Source organism: Dendrobates tinctorius, unplaced genomic scaffold (assembly GCF_039654945.1).
Source record: "Dendrobates tinctorius isolate UK_male_01 unplaced genomic scaffold, ASM3965494v1 ptg000116l, whole genome shotgun sequence".
NCBI lineage: Eukaryota > Metazoa > Chordata > Amphibia > Anura > Dendrobatidae > Dendrobates > Dendrobates tinctorius.
In genome coordinates, this window is record NW_027361784.1 from 12,585,977 (window position 1) to 12,601,714 (window position 15,738).

Here is a 15,738-nt window from a genome sequence, read left to right on the forward strand (position 1 = left end):
AATTTTGGTACTTTATCAGCCCAACTGTTCACGAGGGAATGTAATATGTTCATTGTCGTAGTGAATAATTAGATTGTAAATATGAAGCTCCTGTTTATGGTAAATCTATAAAAACAAACAGGTGTTTTTTCTTAACTGTAGGCAAAATTGCTCTCAATAATACTGACACAAATTGGCAACAACAGAACAGTCTATGAATCATTTATTATATGAACTGATGCAATAAAGTGCTTTACCTATAGAGCCATTGACTTGCAAATAAATATTATTTATTTCTGCAGCAAAGAGTAATTGACCAAGTGGTCATCAGGGACTGTGCATTGGAAATATTTATGCTTTTAGGACTCTGCATTATTGGATTTTTGTTTTTATTATTGAGGTTCATTGACTAAGGGTTAATAGTACAATAGCACACTGAAGACTGTGAAGAATATGAAGAATAGTTGTACTATTACATGGACAGCCTATGTACATATCATCATAATAAACAGACTACTCCTATTTAAAAAAAAAAGCCTAAACATTTGGGCATTCTAAATTCTAAGGACCTGTTACCAGGTAAAAATTGTTCAGTATTTGCTTATTTTGCTCCTTCTTCTCCCCTGGGTATTCCATCTTTTTTTACTTTTTAAAGGGAATCTGTCACCTATTTTTTGGTATATGTTAGGAGTGGCGGAAGGCACTAAAAAAATAAATAATTAAAGTGCCTTCGCCACTCGGGGTCCACCGTGCGGTGGATGACAAAACCGCTGCTGAGAGAGGCAGAGAACTACAGCGGTAATATGCACAGGGTTCTAACTCACCCAGGTGCAAAAAGGCAAGCTCTGTTAAATGACACAGAGCTGCAGGGAAAAATAATACCAAAGTATCACTGAGCCTGTTATCAGCACAGGATCTCAGCGGCACATGTGCGGTAGCCGGAAACCGGAGTAGTTAAATACAGTCGCTACAGCCGAGCGGACTTGCCGTGTACACGTGTGCTCGGCGTCGCAACTGCGCACGCCTGGACAGGCTGCAACCGCAAATATCACAAGCGCGATGCAGGACGCTAAGCTGCTGGAAAGATGGAGCTTGAGCACACTGGCGCTAGCGCAGGTGCTGACAGAATACCACTCACTCACGCAGACGTAATAACCGAGGGAAGGGGTTTCTTAATGAGCCAGTCACCAGTCCAAGCATCCGTCACCATACACACAGCAGCAGTATAAATATACTAGCGCATGGCATAACGGCCTTGCACACTTTTTATAGCGTACAGGACCTGCCGGAAATCTCCAGAGCCCTGAGCCAAGCCAATGAAATCAGGAGCAGGACCTGAGCACCTGACTCCTGGACTCCAATGGGAGCTTGTCCCGTGGGCATGCTCAGAAGCTGGGAAAAAGGACTTAGCCTCTGGAGACAAATGTGTGAATCTGGATTTACGCATAGGCATTATAGAACCCAGATTCCTAACAGGCATATAAGATGCAGCCACCTCCATCAGGGGATTATCTACAGCATTCTGTAATGGTGTATTACATGCTTTGTCACTGTACAAAGTACACAATCAGCAGTAAGGAGACGGCAACCTGGTGCACTGTTAGTGTGCGGTGTCAGAATACAGAGATGTCACTTGTGGGGGCGGCACTGGTCTTTGCAAACCAGGTATTCATCTTACAATACACAATGTTCACAGCTCATTACTACTGATCTGAGCCAGTGAGGGAGTGCACTCTCATTGCGCACATCGCTCGGTGACAGAACAGAGCATAGCCCAGACCCTGAAATGCACGCCACTGATGACACTTTATTTCAGGGAGGGGCCATGGCCTGCGACAATGACCACAGTCTCTGACCCCTGATGATGCTTCATTTGTCTATTCCAACATGCACTGGTTTTCTCAAACAAAGTAGGAAAAAAAGAAAAGCAGTTAGTGTAATTAAAGAAGGATAGGGAATTTTTAATTAAAGTATATTAGAAAATAGTTTAGATTATGACTAGTGATGAGCAAGTATACTCATTGCTTGGGTTTTCCCGAGTATGCTCGGGAGTCCTCTGAGTATTTTGGCGTGCTCGGAGATTTAATTTTCGTTGTCTCATCTGCATGATTTGTGGCTGCTAGACAGCCTGAATACATGTGTGGAATGCCTGTTTGTTAGGGAATTCCCACATGTATTCAGCCTGTCTACAAGTTGCAAATAATGCAGATAAGACGACGAAAACTAAATATCTGAGCATGCCAAAATACTCGGAAGACACCCGAGCATGCTCGGGAAAACCCGAGCAACGAGTATACTCGCTCATCACTAATTATGACATTAGAGAGATAGGCATTTAGGATGAAAATTAAGTTGTATTTTGGACCAACCCATTAAACAGCAGAGATCTGTTTCAAAGGATGTCTCTCACTTTGGAGGACTCAGCCCATTGAATTCATTGTATACCTTGTAATGATTCATTTCTCATCTGGAGGCACTGCAGAAAACAATACTTGATGCCAGTTTCTGCCTTAAGTTACAGGTGATCTCTTGGGTTTCTAGCAATGGAATACTATAGTGTAGCTTATTGTTCAAAAACTCTTCTAACAAAACAAGATAATTCATAGTGGACTTCCCTTTCAGGACAAATCTTTCTGAACATTTTAAACTATAAAGTCTAATTCTTTTATGACAGTTAACATTGCAATTTTAAACCCTGTCTATATGTGCATGACCAATTTTCATCTAATTCTCTAGTTCAACTATGTCATCTTGCCATAACTTAGCCCAAAATTAGTAGTTATTTTTTATAACTGTTCCTTGTTTCATGGGTGAAGTCTTCCTACTCTGTTATTTCATTGGACCCTATCTGAGTTAGTGACTGCCACCAAAAAAGTTGGTCCTAATGGGAAATTTGAAACAGGTAAAGGAAATGGGAAATTACAGATGTAGAAAGAGGACATAATTTGGATCAGAAAGGCTATACATTACCACAACATAAAAGCTTAATAACATGACACAAAATGATCACATACCTATACTTCTTAATCCAAATTGTCCATAGTCTTTCCCATGAATAGACCCTTGAAAAACATAAGTAGCTCCATCTGGTTCAGCTGAGACCTTGCAAACATAACACAATGTCATTTTTATTTTTGTTTCTGACTTCATACAATTTTTATTTTTCAATCATGTACTTGAAAAGAAAAAAATGTAATTCGCACTATATCCCGGCAAAGGAATAATATACTAACTGCCACAATCTCCATTCTGTTCCTGCCTGATATGTTGCTTTGTGTAGGGGTTGTCAGTCTATTTTGGTTGTGCGAGATCTGTGTTGCAATCATCTGTGTTCACTTTCCTCGATTAGTCTTCTACTTAAGCATGCTAGCTCCTCCACCTAGTGTCAATCATACACTTGCTGCTGCCTGTGTAAGACTGATCCTTCTGTGCTCTGTGCCTGACCCAGCTTGACTTTATTCTCTTCCCGGACTTAGACCCTTTGCTTGTGACTTCTCTTTTGCCTGCTCCCTGTAAACTGTCTTGTCTTTCTGGTTTTCCAGACCTCGGCTCGTGATTTGGATTTTGTCTCTGACTTCTCCTTGTTGCACGCGCCATTTCCTGGATCTGACGTCAGATTGCTTGACCTCCTGCTACTTATTCTAAAAGTAGTATATATTTTTACTAGCTGTATTGTAGTCTCTCTCTCCACTTCTGGGACTAATATTTACTATAGTGACTCACATCACACTAACCAGCCCTTTCATGAAAGAATAAAACTTTATAAGACAGTTCTTCTCTTACTGGATTTGTAAAATGCAGTAGTCAAGGTAAGAGACTGGTATGATAAACTATAACAATGGCTTTTATGCATAGTATGATGTTGTGAGAGGAATATTGCGTAAAGCCATCACCTTTATGATGTGACCTGGGATTACAAACAATTCTGAGAGTTTAGACAAAACATTTAGGGTATGTGCACACGCTGCGGTTTCTGCTGTGGATGCGCAGAGGATTTGGCCCTGCGAATCTGCAGCAGTTCCGCAGGCATTGTACAGTACCATGTAAGCCAATGGTATATCAAATCCTCAGTGCACATTCTGCGGATTTTTCCATGCAGATTTGCTGCGGTTTTAAATCCGCAGCATGTCAATTCTTTCTGCGGATTCCGCAGTGGTTTGCCACCTGTTCCATTATCCAGGTGTCAGTCAGCAGGGGAAAACCGCTGGCAAATCCGCAGGAAAACCGCAGGTCACTTTACCTGCAGTTTTACCTGCAAATCTGCAGGTGAATCTGCAGCGTGTGCATTCACCCTATATGGCATATTCACTTATATCCACATCTTATTTTTATCATTGTGCCTGCAAATAGTGTAATTAAACAGCTTTTTCTTTTTAATAAAACTGTCCCAACAGCAGACAATGCAATATAATGAAAAAATAACCTGTACACCACAGATAAATCTCCTGATACTCAAGCACTGATGCGCTAATGGTCCCTGCTGGTCTTTGTTCACAGCATGTACAACCATGTGACAGTTTTCAGCCCTTCACAGGTCTTGGAAATCTGGAACTGAGGTCACTCAGTGATTGGTAATAACAGTTGTTTGGGTAAAAGGGCACTACAGTGATGTAGCAAAGTTAATAGAGATTAGCAAGGACCACTGGAGATGCAGCTATGATTTTTTATGTTATCACTAGAGATGAGTGAATCTATTTGAGAAGTTAATTATCAAATTTTACAAACATTCGTATTCTTGATATAATTAATTTTTTTTCGATATCTTCCACAGGAATTAAGCATAATGGCAGCTGCCTTTTTGTGGAACCATAGAATCCAGAAAGCATGGTGGCTCAGTGGCTTACACTGCTGCTTTGCAGTACTGGGGTCCTGAGTTCAATTCCCACCGAGGGCAACATCTGCAAGGAGTTTGCATGTTCTCCCTGTGTTTCTGTGGTTTCCATTGGGGTCTTTTTTTTCCTTCCACATTCCAAAGACATATTAACAGAGAATTTAGATTGTGACGGAAAAGATAATGTCGGTATTATTGCAGCAGAATATCATAGTGCCATATGAGCATAATAATAAAGGCGAAAAAAATAAATAAATATGTCTTCACTCATCTCTACTCAGCCCACCATCCATTCCTCCACATCTCTTTTTTGTTGTTGTTTCCCTGTGCTGACTAGGCCTCTGGCGTTGCTGTGCCATTGTGGCGCATGTCATGACATGCCAATGTTACAATGTGCATTCCCCATCACTTGAATCATGCCTTGGGGACGGAGCATGTAACATCACAATGTGCAATAACATCAAAAGCCAATTCACCATGGAAAACCCTCTCATTAGGCAAGTTGAAGAGAAAGTACGAGATGGGAGAAGTATAGGAAGGAATGTTGAAATTGTATAGAATAACTTCAATGCAAGTGTATGTTAAATTTGCATGACGTGCCAAATTCAAATCTTGGAAGATTCAGTCATCTCTAGTTATCTCATTAACTGCTGCTAGGACAGCTTAGCATTTTCTACTCACATGGGGGGCGAGAATTATTGTAGAAGCAACCGGCTCCGTAGAAGATCATCTTGTATTCTGATAGACCAGTCTGATGTTACATATCGGAATTGACTGGATTTTATCAATTTATTTGTGATAAAACACATAGCTGGCAATAAGGAGTTTATTAGTCACCAAAACTAAACCTATTATGGGCTGAGAGTATTCTATTTTAGGATCAGGAAGAAAAGTTCCTAGAAACGCTTGCATGCTTTTCCACATACTCTAATACTCTATTTTTACAATATTAATTCATCTTGATTCACAGGAGCAATCTCTTATCCACTCAAGCATGATAAACATGTTATAGTTGATTTATGCTTACAAATCCGTCCATTGCCCATTTCTCATCTTTCATTTTGCTCAAGGTAGTGTGAGATGATGATTTTACTGAATTTATGTGCAGGATCAAGCGAGCTTCTTGGCTTTTGTAAATTCCTGGAAAATAAAATTGTTATAAGTGAAACATGAAGCCTAAAAATTTAAAATCTAGCACTTTACACAAATTATTAAAAAATTGTACCTCTGTTAAAAGGGCACTTCTATCTTATGCCCGAATTAGACTTTGGTGATTTTTCTTGTATGCAAAACAATTGAGTTTCATCAGTGCTTTTGATCAGAGATTAATCATAGTTTGGTCAGAGTTAGCGATGAAAAGATCAGATTATTTCTAAATTTGCCTCTCTGCAAAATTAATATCCCTTATTATCCTTTGGGGTCACTCAAGATGGCAGAGTATCTATATATGTAAAGCTGAGTGTATGTACGTGTGTGTATGTATCAAACCATGCCCACTCCACATAGCCCCGCCCACTGGCAGATGGAGAGCGAGGTTGCAGAGGGAAAGTGCGGGACATGGGTGGAGAGCGGAGCTGCGAAGGAGACAGTGGGACATGGAGAGCGGTGCTGCAGAGGGAGAGAGTGGGGCTGTGGAGGGCGAGAGAGGGGCTGTAGATGGAGAGCTGGGCTGTGGAGAGAGACAGTGGGGCTGCTGAGGGAGACAGCAGGACAGCCAGTGAAGACAGGGGCTGCAGAGGGAGAGAGCAGGATGGTGGATGGAGAGCTGGGCTGCTGAGGGAGACAGCAGGAAGGCAAGTGGAGACAGGGGATGCAGAGGGAAAGAGCAGGATGGTGGATGGAGAGCTGGACTGCTGAGGGAGACTGCAGGACAGTGGGTGGAGAGCTGGGCTCTGGAGGAAGAGAGCAGGACGGCAGTTAGTTACTATGCCCCGGCAACACTGGGCTCTTCAGCTAGAGATAAATAAAGGTGTAAAAAATAAAAACTTATACTCAACTTACTGGTCACATCTCCAGCTCCTTTGCTCCTCACCCTTTTGGTCCACCTCTCATCTTCTCATAGCTGCCGTTAGCGATGAGTCCCTGGGCCTCTTTACGCTAGTCAAGCTCATATATGCTCATGACATTATAATGTCATACCATGTGCCTTGACCATATGCGCTTGCGCATGAGCCAAAACACTAGACTGGGAGTTCTGGTAGTGAGGCCCACAGATTCAGTTCTTGTGATGATGATTTGAAGATGCGACAAGGACTGGATTAGTGATGGTGAGGAATGGAGGGGCTAGGGAGGAGAGCAGTAAGGTGAGTATAAGGAATTTGTTTTATCTTTTAACCCTTTGGTAGCTCTTAAAGTCCATCAAAATTGCTGCCATCTTGCTGAATATGTGCAAACTCAAATTACAGAAAAATCTGAATTTTGGCAAATGCTATTTTTTTGTAATATTTGAGTAGAATTCAGTTCAACTCATATATATTTGCTCATCTTTAGTCAATGTGTCAGTTTTTACCATCAGAGATGGGTCAAAGTTTCATCAGTTCTCAAATTAAAAAAAAAATATGAAGGTTTCTCAAGTTTATAAATCTGTGAAAAATGGACAGTGCACAGATGACATTTGATTAATGCCCAATTTTTTTTACAGACCCATAAACTTGCATTGTCAAGTTTGATGAGAGAATACAAATCCGACATGTCTCCATGATTTTGTGTTGACCAATAAGTCTGCACGGACATATGAACAACGCCATAGACTATAAAAGGTACATGTTCTATCCTTGAAAAATATGGAAAGAACTCGTATGAAATAAACTGACATCTGAATGAGCCCTGTCTTGATCCATTTTTGGATTTGTGGCAGCTCTGGTTCCACTCACTTTAAAACTTTTTTCCTTTCATGCCAGTGAGGGTTAAAGGCAGTTTTTCCTCGCTGGCGAACTGGTGTTAATGCAGTGCTGCTGGGTCAGCTGATGTTGCTGCTGCCCATTCCCTCATCCTTTAAAAGGTTACCTGATGCATCAACTGACTGTTGGTGATACAATTCCTCTTCGGAGACCAACCTTTGGAGAAGCAGCTCTCTGGTGTCAGCCAAGTCTGGTGTTTGGAGTCCTGTTGCTGTGCTATCTGTGGTGTGGAGCTAAGCAGCGGTGTGCACAAGCTAAGTGTTGTATTTTTGTTACTTTGTTCGTTTGGTGTCTGTTGCTTCGCCCTGTGTGTTTTATCTGCAGAGGTGAGGCTAGAGCTCCTTGCCTGCCAGTGCACTAGCCAAGGGAGATCTAGGTGACAAATAAGGATAATGTATCCTGACATCAGCAGGGGTAAGGACCTACATAGGGTGTTAGGTGAGAAAAGGGTCAGGCTCAGGAGGTGACTGTCTCTGATTCCCTTTTGTCAGGGGCTTCCTCTCCCCTATTCCATTAGCGTTGTGCTATTGTGACCAACCAACCGATGGGTCATGTCACACTGGTCAGTCACTCCGTGACATGCCCTTAGAGTTTTATGATATTTTTTTAAATTGAATTGTTATTTGCTGAGGAATTTGTTGACACTGTATGTTAGGCACCGGGATTCTCCCACTGCACGGGATAGATCCCAAGCCTTGTCTGGTGCAGCAGTCTCCCATTCAGGCTCAGCCGCTGAGATGACTGCTCAGCACAGACTCTGGACCCAGCAACTTGTCCAAGCTCATGCTGCATGTGAAGTTGCTGTTGGCTCTCCAGCTAAGCATATGGTGACTACTGACATACACATGCAGCATTGTGCTCTGGAGCCTAAGTCCAGATTTTACCCTACTGAGCATGTCCATGATGTGGCACCTTCTCATTGGTGCTCGGACGTCAGCTGCTCTGGTGATGAGGCAGCTTTTGATTGGTCCACAGTTAAGGTCCAGTCTGTCTGGAATTGAGCTAAAGGTATAAAAGGCTCTCAATGGCGCTTGCCTGTGCGCTAGTATCATGCTTAGTTGCTGTGTGTGTAGGTGGGACAGCAACAATCCTGTATGCAAGTGTGCTGCTAATAGCACTACGAGTGTGTTTCTAGACAGGCAGCGTAGGTTGGGAACTCCTGCTTGAACTTAGCATTTGCACTGGGCGTCCTCAAGCACAGGCTCAAAAGCCATCGTGTGTCAGAGCAGGTTCAATCACCAGCGTAGTGGGGAGTGAGTTATAGGGACCCCACTAGCATCAATTTCTGTATGCTCCTGTGATGTCTAACAGGGCATAGCTTAGAGTGCTCTCAGTTTTTGTACTGCTCTGTGGACTAACAAAGTCGGGTGCTTTGTTCACACCAAGTGACGTTTAACTTGGTGTGTTTATGGTACTTACTCTCGGCTATGCACCGCCATTGTCCTCTAGTTGCGGTTTCACCATCACCGCACGGTGGACCCTGGGTTGTGAACGCACCTTATTATAATTTACATTTGGTGCGTTACCCCAATCCTAACACTATATAAATAAAATAAACAATTATGAATAATAATTGCTGTAGATTTGATCAGGAAGAGCAATGAATGCACTGAATGTCCGGGAAATATGCCACAGAAAATTACGCAATCAGTTCTGGTATCAGTTTTTCTTCACTGCTTCACTACAATAACTATGAGAAGTTTTAGGGCTTTTTTTTACATGTGAGAAAAACATACCAATCACATTTTCATCAGAATATCATCAAACTTTTATCAGTTTTTTTCACTGATGAGCAAAAAAAATTTCTCCACTTTCTCTAATCAATCAGTCAGTATTAAACAGACAGCACACGAATGGCATCTGATTACTGTTTGATTTTTTGATCAACCCATAGAATTTCATTGCCAAGTTTGATCAGAAACTCAGATCAATATCGGATATGTCTCCCCAATTTTGCATCGTCCAAAAAATTACTGGCGTGAGCAGCCTCATATACTGTGACAGGTATGAATGCTACAGTATCTGTGAAAAACAAGGATAGCACTCGTATGTGAAAAACTAACATGAGCTCTATGTCAGTCCGTGAAAATCGGACATCCGAGTGTGGTTCAATTTTATTCACAGACCCATAGCCTTGAATAGGCGTTTGCCATCTGATTCTCACAGGCAAATAATGCATGCTGCAATTTTATTTCCTCGGAGTGTGAATGGCCCCATAAAATAACGAAGGTAAGAGTGACTATCCGTCAAAACCACAAATAGCACTCGGTTGTCTGCACAAGTACTAACATTGAGTATAATTTTCTCTTTTTTATTATTATGAAATAATGTGAAATCATTTTGACCATAATTGTCCTGAAGAAATAAACACCAAAAATTGTGCATACTTGACAAATGGCTCAAAATAAAATAAACCATTCTTAAAATGTAGATTTTTACGATTGAAAACTCTTACCTTAGCTTTTAATGCCCATGAAATTCGCGAAGAAGCTTTACCAACCTGCATGAACCTAGTACTAATATATAGTATAACAAACTGGGATTGTCAGCGGAAATAGAAGGCTAGTAATGTATTCCACTGATAAAAAGAAATACGATTTTTGAAAAGGAAATATGTGAACAATTTAATTAGGTTGCAGGGACATTTTTATTGCAGACAGCACAGCTCAGCTTGCAAATTCAAGTCCGATAAGTTTAACTGGAAAACGTTTTCTATAAATGTCACTGAACAGAGATCCATTCTCTTCTCAGTACTCAAAAATGAACCTATTTCAGATAGGTAAATGACTTGAAATCAGATGAAAAAAAAGAGATCATTAGCTGCAAAGTTTCATTGGTTCTTTACAGGTTTTAAAACTTAGCTAAAAACTTAAAAATGTCAAAAGACCAAAAATGCAACCTTAGCATTCTGCGAGAGCAGCCATTATATGTTTCATGGCATGTGCCATATAATTAGGAAACAATTCAAAGTTCGCAAGACTAACAAAGAAAACTGAATATAAAAATGAAAATGTTTTATAAAATATAGCCGGACTATGTATTTTGTGGAATAACAATAATTACCTGACAAAAGGAACTCTGTGTTACTATTGATAAGTGTCGCATTCACCTTCCCTGTTGATACATTGTAACTGTTAACTGTCAAATTCATTGGCTGATTCTTTCCTTTCAAGTTGTAAAAGCCTTTCCACATGTAATTCCGAGAAAAAACATCATCTGGAACTGTAGAATAGGAAGAAATATTCAGTACATGTTGGAAATTGAAAAATGAATTTTCACTAGAAATAATTGATAGTAACGAGAGAAATTATTTAATAGGATAAAAATTTACAAGCCATTGATTTTCCTTTAAAGAAACTAGGCTAGGTCAATGGGACAAATTTAAGACAGCATACCAAAGTTTTACAATCCATAGTCAATCTTGAAACCAATGTGGTTACTAGAGATGTGCTGATCAGTTTGCGGGACTCTGGTGCAGTGGCCAGGTAGCAAATCAAATTTCATTGTTAAATTCATGTGATTTGCATAATTTGAATCTTGGCAGATGTTATCATCACTGATCGCTAATGATTTAAATCTATATATATCACATATATCACAACCACTAGAGATGAATGGATCGATTGATGAGATTCTGGTCCAGCGTCCAAGTCAGTAGCACTTGGCCGCTAGGCGGGAGGACAGCAAATATCTTAAATTTCAACCTCCCCGGAGGAACTTTTGATTAGCCAGGGCTGGTGCAATGTCATGTGTATGTCATAGATTACGCTGCGCAAGTCACGTCAATCAAAGGCCACATCCGGCAGTCTACAAAGCATGAGATTTTTGGACCTCCTAGTAAGCAACCATTTTCCACTTACCTGGACGCTGGACTAAAGTCCCGCAACTCTATTCACTTGTCTCTAGTGATTGTAGTCGCCCAGGGGTGTCGGGACAGATATGTTTTGTTTGTTTTTTTTTAACTTTCAGCAAAATCAGATTCACAGCTGGCCGCCATTTGGTTGAATTTGCAAAAAGTGAATTTTACTATTAATTTGTATTCTGAAGAATGTGGATTTTTGTAAGCTTCAAGTAGAATTCAATTCCATTGAAATATTTTGCCCATCTCTATTGTCCACACAATTTTAAATTTAGATTTTGTAGCAATTTTCAAATACAGAAATATTGTAGAATTGCTGCAACTTACAATCTCAGTAATTCTGCATCATTTACAAATTCTGTCCACTACAAAATATATAAGTAAGACTTGTCCAAATTAAGTATTTTGCAGAAAATAGTAGAATTTACTCAGACAAGTCTGGAGATCTGAGTTTAGATGAGCAGATTAGGCAAAATTTGAATTTGTCCACTCATTTTTTCTCAGGAGATTAGATTCAGATTTAATGTCATTCACTATGGTCTGTATTTTTTTTTAGACCCTTGAGCATAATAAATATAACATGTAAAAAAAAAATCTAATACCTTACTGCTCACCTCTCCAGACCTCAGCCCCTCACTGGAAACCACTCAGTCCTCTTCTGATCCCTGCTAAATCCCCAGACTTCTCACACTAAGCTATGACTTCCAGCTCTACTGATGCCCGGAGGGTTATGAATGAGCGCAATAGGTCATAGCTTCATGACATTACATTGTGCGGCGCGACACGCGACATAAGTTTCAGCTCTCACAACAGTAGTCAGAAAATTCGATATGGACCAAGAGGATGATGGCGAGGAGCAGAGAAGCCAGAGTCATGAGCGGAAATGTGAGCGTAATTATTGTTTTTTAAAACTTTTGATGGCACTTTACAGTACAGAAAAAATGGTGAACAGTGGTTACCATTATGCTTAGTCTGCACAGGAGCAAATTAAAAAAAATTTGCAATTTTGAGATTGAGTATTTTTGCAAAATTCAAGTTCACTCAAATTTATTCTCTTATTCACTAATCTGTAGATTTGAGCTATGATAGGTAAGAGCAATTTATCAAATGTGGTAGGATGATTAATGAGAAAGCAGTTTTGAATAACCCCATTTATTTTTTCATACTGAGAGAAATAAAAAACACTTACAAACTTCTTGTTAGAAAACAATCATTTCATTCATCTACCATACCTTGCTACAGAGAATTGTGTGTTTTTTTTAGTATTCAATTTTTTTGTTGACAAAGTGCAAACTGGGAAAGCACAATGGTGTGAAGAGAAACAGATTTGTGATTTGCTGCTGCATAATGTTACCATAAGAAGAAGAATAAAGAAATGGCTCCTGTTCTATTAGGCTAAATGAAGCATTTTTATTATATAAAATAGCAACTAAAAGATTTCTGATAAACAGTGTAAATTCAAGAAAAAATAAATAGTGATGTGGATTTTTCCATTCATTGCTCAATTTTACTATTGCATGTATTTTTTATGTACAAAAAGAAAAATGAGCAAGTCTAACAATTTTGTCATAATTGAAATATAACCCATTTAATAATTTGATAAACATTTTATTAAGCGTATACAAAAAAATTTTATTAGTCAAGAAAATTTTTAGAAATTTAGAAATTCTGTGATGAATAATGGAAGATTAAATGTGAGTGTCCAGTTAAGGAAAAAATAGGGCAGTAGCAATGCTTAAAATGCTTTAAAATAACAAACTAAGTATGACCTAATTTGTGATGGCCCTACAGTTAAAAGACCATCTTTACCATGCTTACAGGATCATTTTTCCGATGTGCCTGCAGTGATGACATAATATCTAAAACACGTGATCAGTCCTGACTTCACCATTCCTGCTGAGGAAGAAAGTTTTTGGCTGCAATAGTCATATGTTGTAGGTTTGAAATCACTTCTGAATCCCTGTAAATCAAGAATTGCTGGGAACAATGGAATGGTGGCACTGGCATCAAAGCATAAGTTATTGTTAGCTTGTTATTTTTAATGATTTCCTATAATTGCCAATTTTTTTTTCAAAAATACAACTCAAATTATATTAGGCAACATGCTGTAAGGGGTAGTTCTCTCATACTGCTTTTACTGTCCAGTCCCCATAAATACACATTCAGTATATTATAAAACAACTTTTCGAAACTTTCCACTCTATACTGAGTCCTAAAGTACAGGCCCCTGTCACCAACCTCATCACTAATGATCTGGCTACTTATTTCCTAGAGAAAATCAACCATATCCATCAGAACATTTTTGCACAGTCCCCTCACAGGCTGGACCCCTTCTGTTGCCCACCTCAAACTCACTCTCCACCTTTGAGCCTGTCACAGAAGAAGTTTCCAGGCTCCATGCTTCTTTTCATCCTACAACTAGCACCAGTGACCCTATTCCCTCATATCTCCTTCAGTTCCTCTCCCAAGTTTTCACTACAACAAAAAAAACATTCCCAATGCCTCAATACCAAGGGGGAGTGTATGTTTAATTGGAAGGACTCCAAGCGATAAAAACAATCTATTATCAAAAATAACTAAATTAAATTAAAAGAGTTGACACCTCTTACATAATTGTGCAGAGTGCTGCACAGTACAATAGTCAGATAGATAGGAGGCATGTACCTGGCCCTTTCATTTAATGTAATTCTTTTTGATAAACCATAGACTCTTTGGACTGCTTGGAGTCCCTCCAATTACAAGTACACTTCCCTGATGAGGCCTTGGTATTAAGGCAGAAATGTGTTTGGAAAGGTTATAGCTGAGCACTGCCCTTGTTACGGTGGAAGACATACAGGGCACGACAGGGAAACGAGGAACATCCTTTTTGTGTACGTTTGCCTCCGTGCCAAGGACTTTAGTGGAATTGAAAGACTACAACTGAATTTGGATGAGATTGTTACTGTTTTATACTAACACTGGCACCATGAGCATTTTATTGATATGTATTTTTTTGATTTTTTTAGTTTTCTGTATTATTGAGTTAGAACTTTTTAACTATAACTATGAAAAGTTAGATTTTATACTCTGCTGTGCATCCTGGAAATGCCTTATTTATTATAATGATGACTGTACCATACATGACACACACTTTCTACCTTTTGAGTCCCCCTTATTTCCATATAGATTGTAGACATGTCACTAGGTCCTTCACTCCTCCTGTAACTGGTGGACTATGTGTTACCTTGTGATGTCTTTTTGTTTATATATGTCCTTACTTAATTGTAAAGTGCTGCGGATATGTTGGGGCTATATAAATGAAGCTATTATTAAATTATTATTATCATACAGTACAATGAAAAGAAATAAGGCTCATTACACAAAAAATTTGTTTTTACCCCATTACCACCATCAAATTGACCAGATAATGTACTTCTGTAAACAGCATATCTTCTTTTTCTATGCATATACAAAAACTAACATGGTAAATTAAATATACCTAATACAGTCAGCAAAAAATAAATAAAAAAATGCAAAAAAAATGAAACCATGTTGTTACTACAATAACATTTGGCAAAAATGCAATCAATTTCTTTAACAGTCATTAGACCTGTTCTGCCCCCCATCTATTGAGGCCTGTTGGCCCAAGGATAGGCTTAAAACTAGAGATAGGAACACCCTTATTGGGTACACCTTGTCGCAGTGGGATGGCTTATATGCTTTTTTGATCAAAATAGTGTCAACCAATTACCCTGTTATTTACATGTACTAATACTAGGAATTATATGGAAAAAAAACAAACACTGGCACTCCTCAACTAAACAAAGGTTGGTAGCTGCTAGTGAAAGTGCAGGTTCTGTGCAAATCCTGCTAAATAAATGGTCCAAAAAGGAATAAAGAATCACTGTGCTTAGACTTTGAAGAATAACTTAGTACAGAGTGTTACTAAACTAACAAGAAAGGATATTGCAAGGCTTCGGTGTGCTCACAATCATTCGTCGCTAGTTACACTTACTTCAGCTGTCCAGGCTTGAGTGGCTGGTGCAGTGCTGGTGTAGTTAGGGTGCAGGGAGACCTATGCATGGGGAGCATCCTCCCTTGTTAGCAGTTAGCGTGACTGCACAGGAACTTGACAGGGGTGCGTCAGGAGAGGAGCTGATGCAGGCTCCACCCGGAAGCGCCGACGCAGC

At 39.6% G+C, this 15,738-nt stretch overlaps 1 protein-coding gene across 8 annotated transcripts in view; it reads right to left on the reverse strand.

Moving 5' to 3' along the window:
- CSMD3 (CUB and Sushi multiple domains 3) overlaps positions 1–15,738 on the reverse strand; it is a 1,871,449-nt gene that overhangs the window by 7,918 nt on the left and 1,847,793 nt on the right. For all 8 annotated transcript variants that reach the window (XM_073590214.1, XM_073590213.1, XM_073590210.1 and 5 more), the window contains 3 exons: positions 10,774–10,932; positions 5,838–5,950; positions 2,994–3,081 (listed from right to left, as the gene is read on the reverse strand). In XM_073590214.1, the coding sequence (XP_073446315.1) occupies positions 2,994–3,081; positions 5,838–5,950; positions 10,774–10,932 (360 nt within the window). The remainder of the gene's footprint in view (positions 1–2,993; positions 3,082–5,837; positions 5,951–10,773; positions 10,933–15,738) is intronic.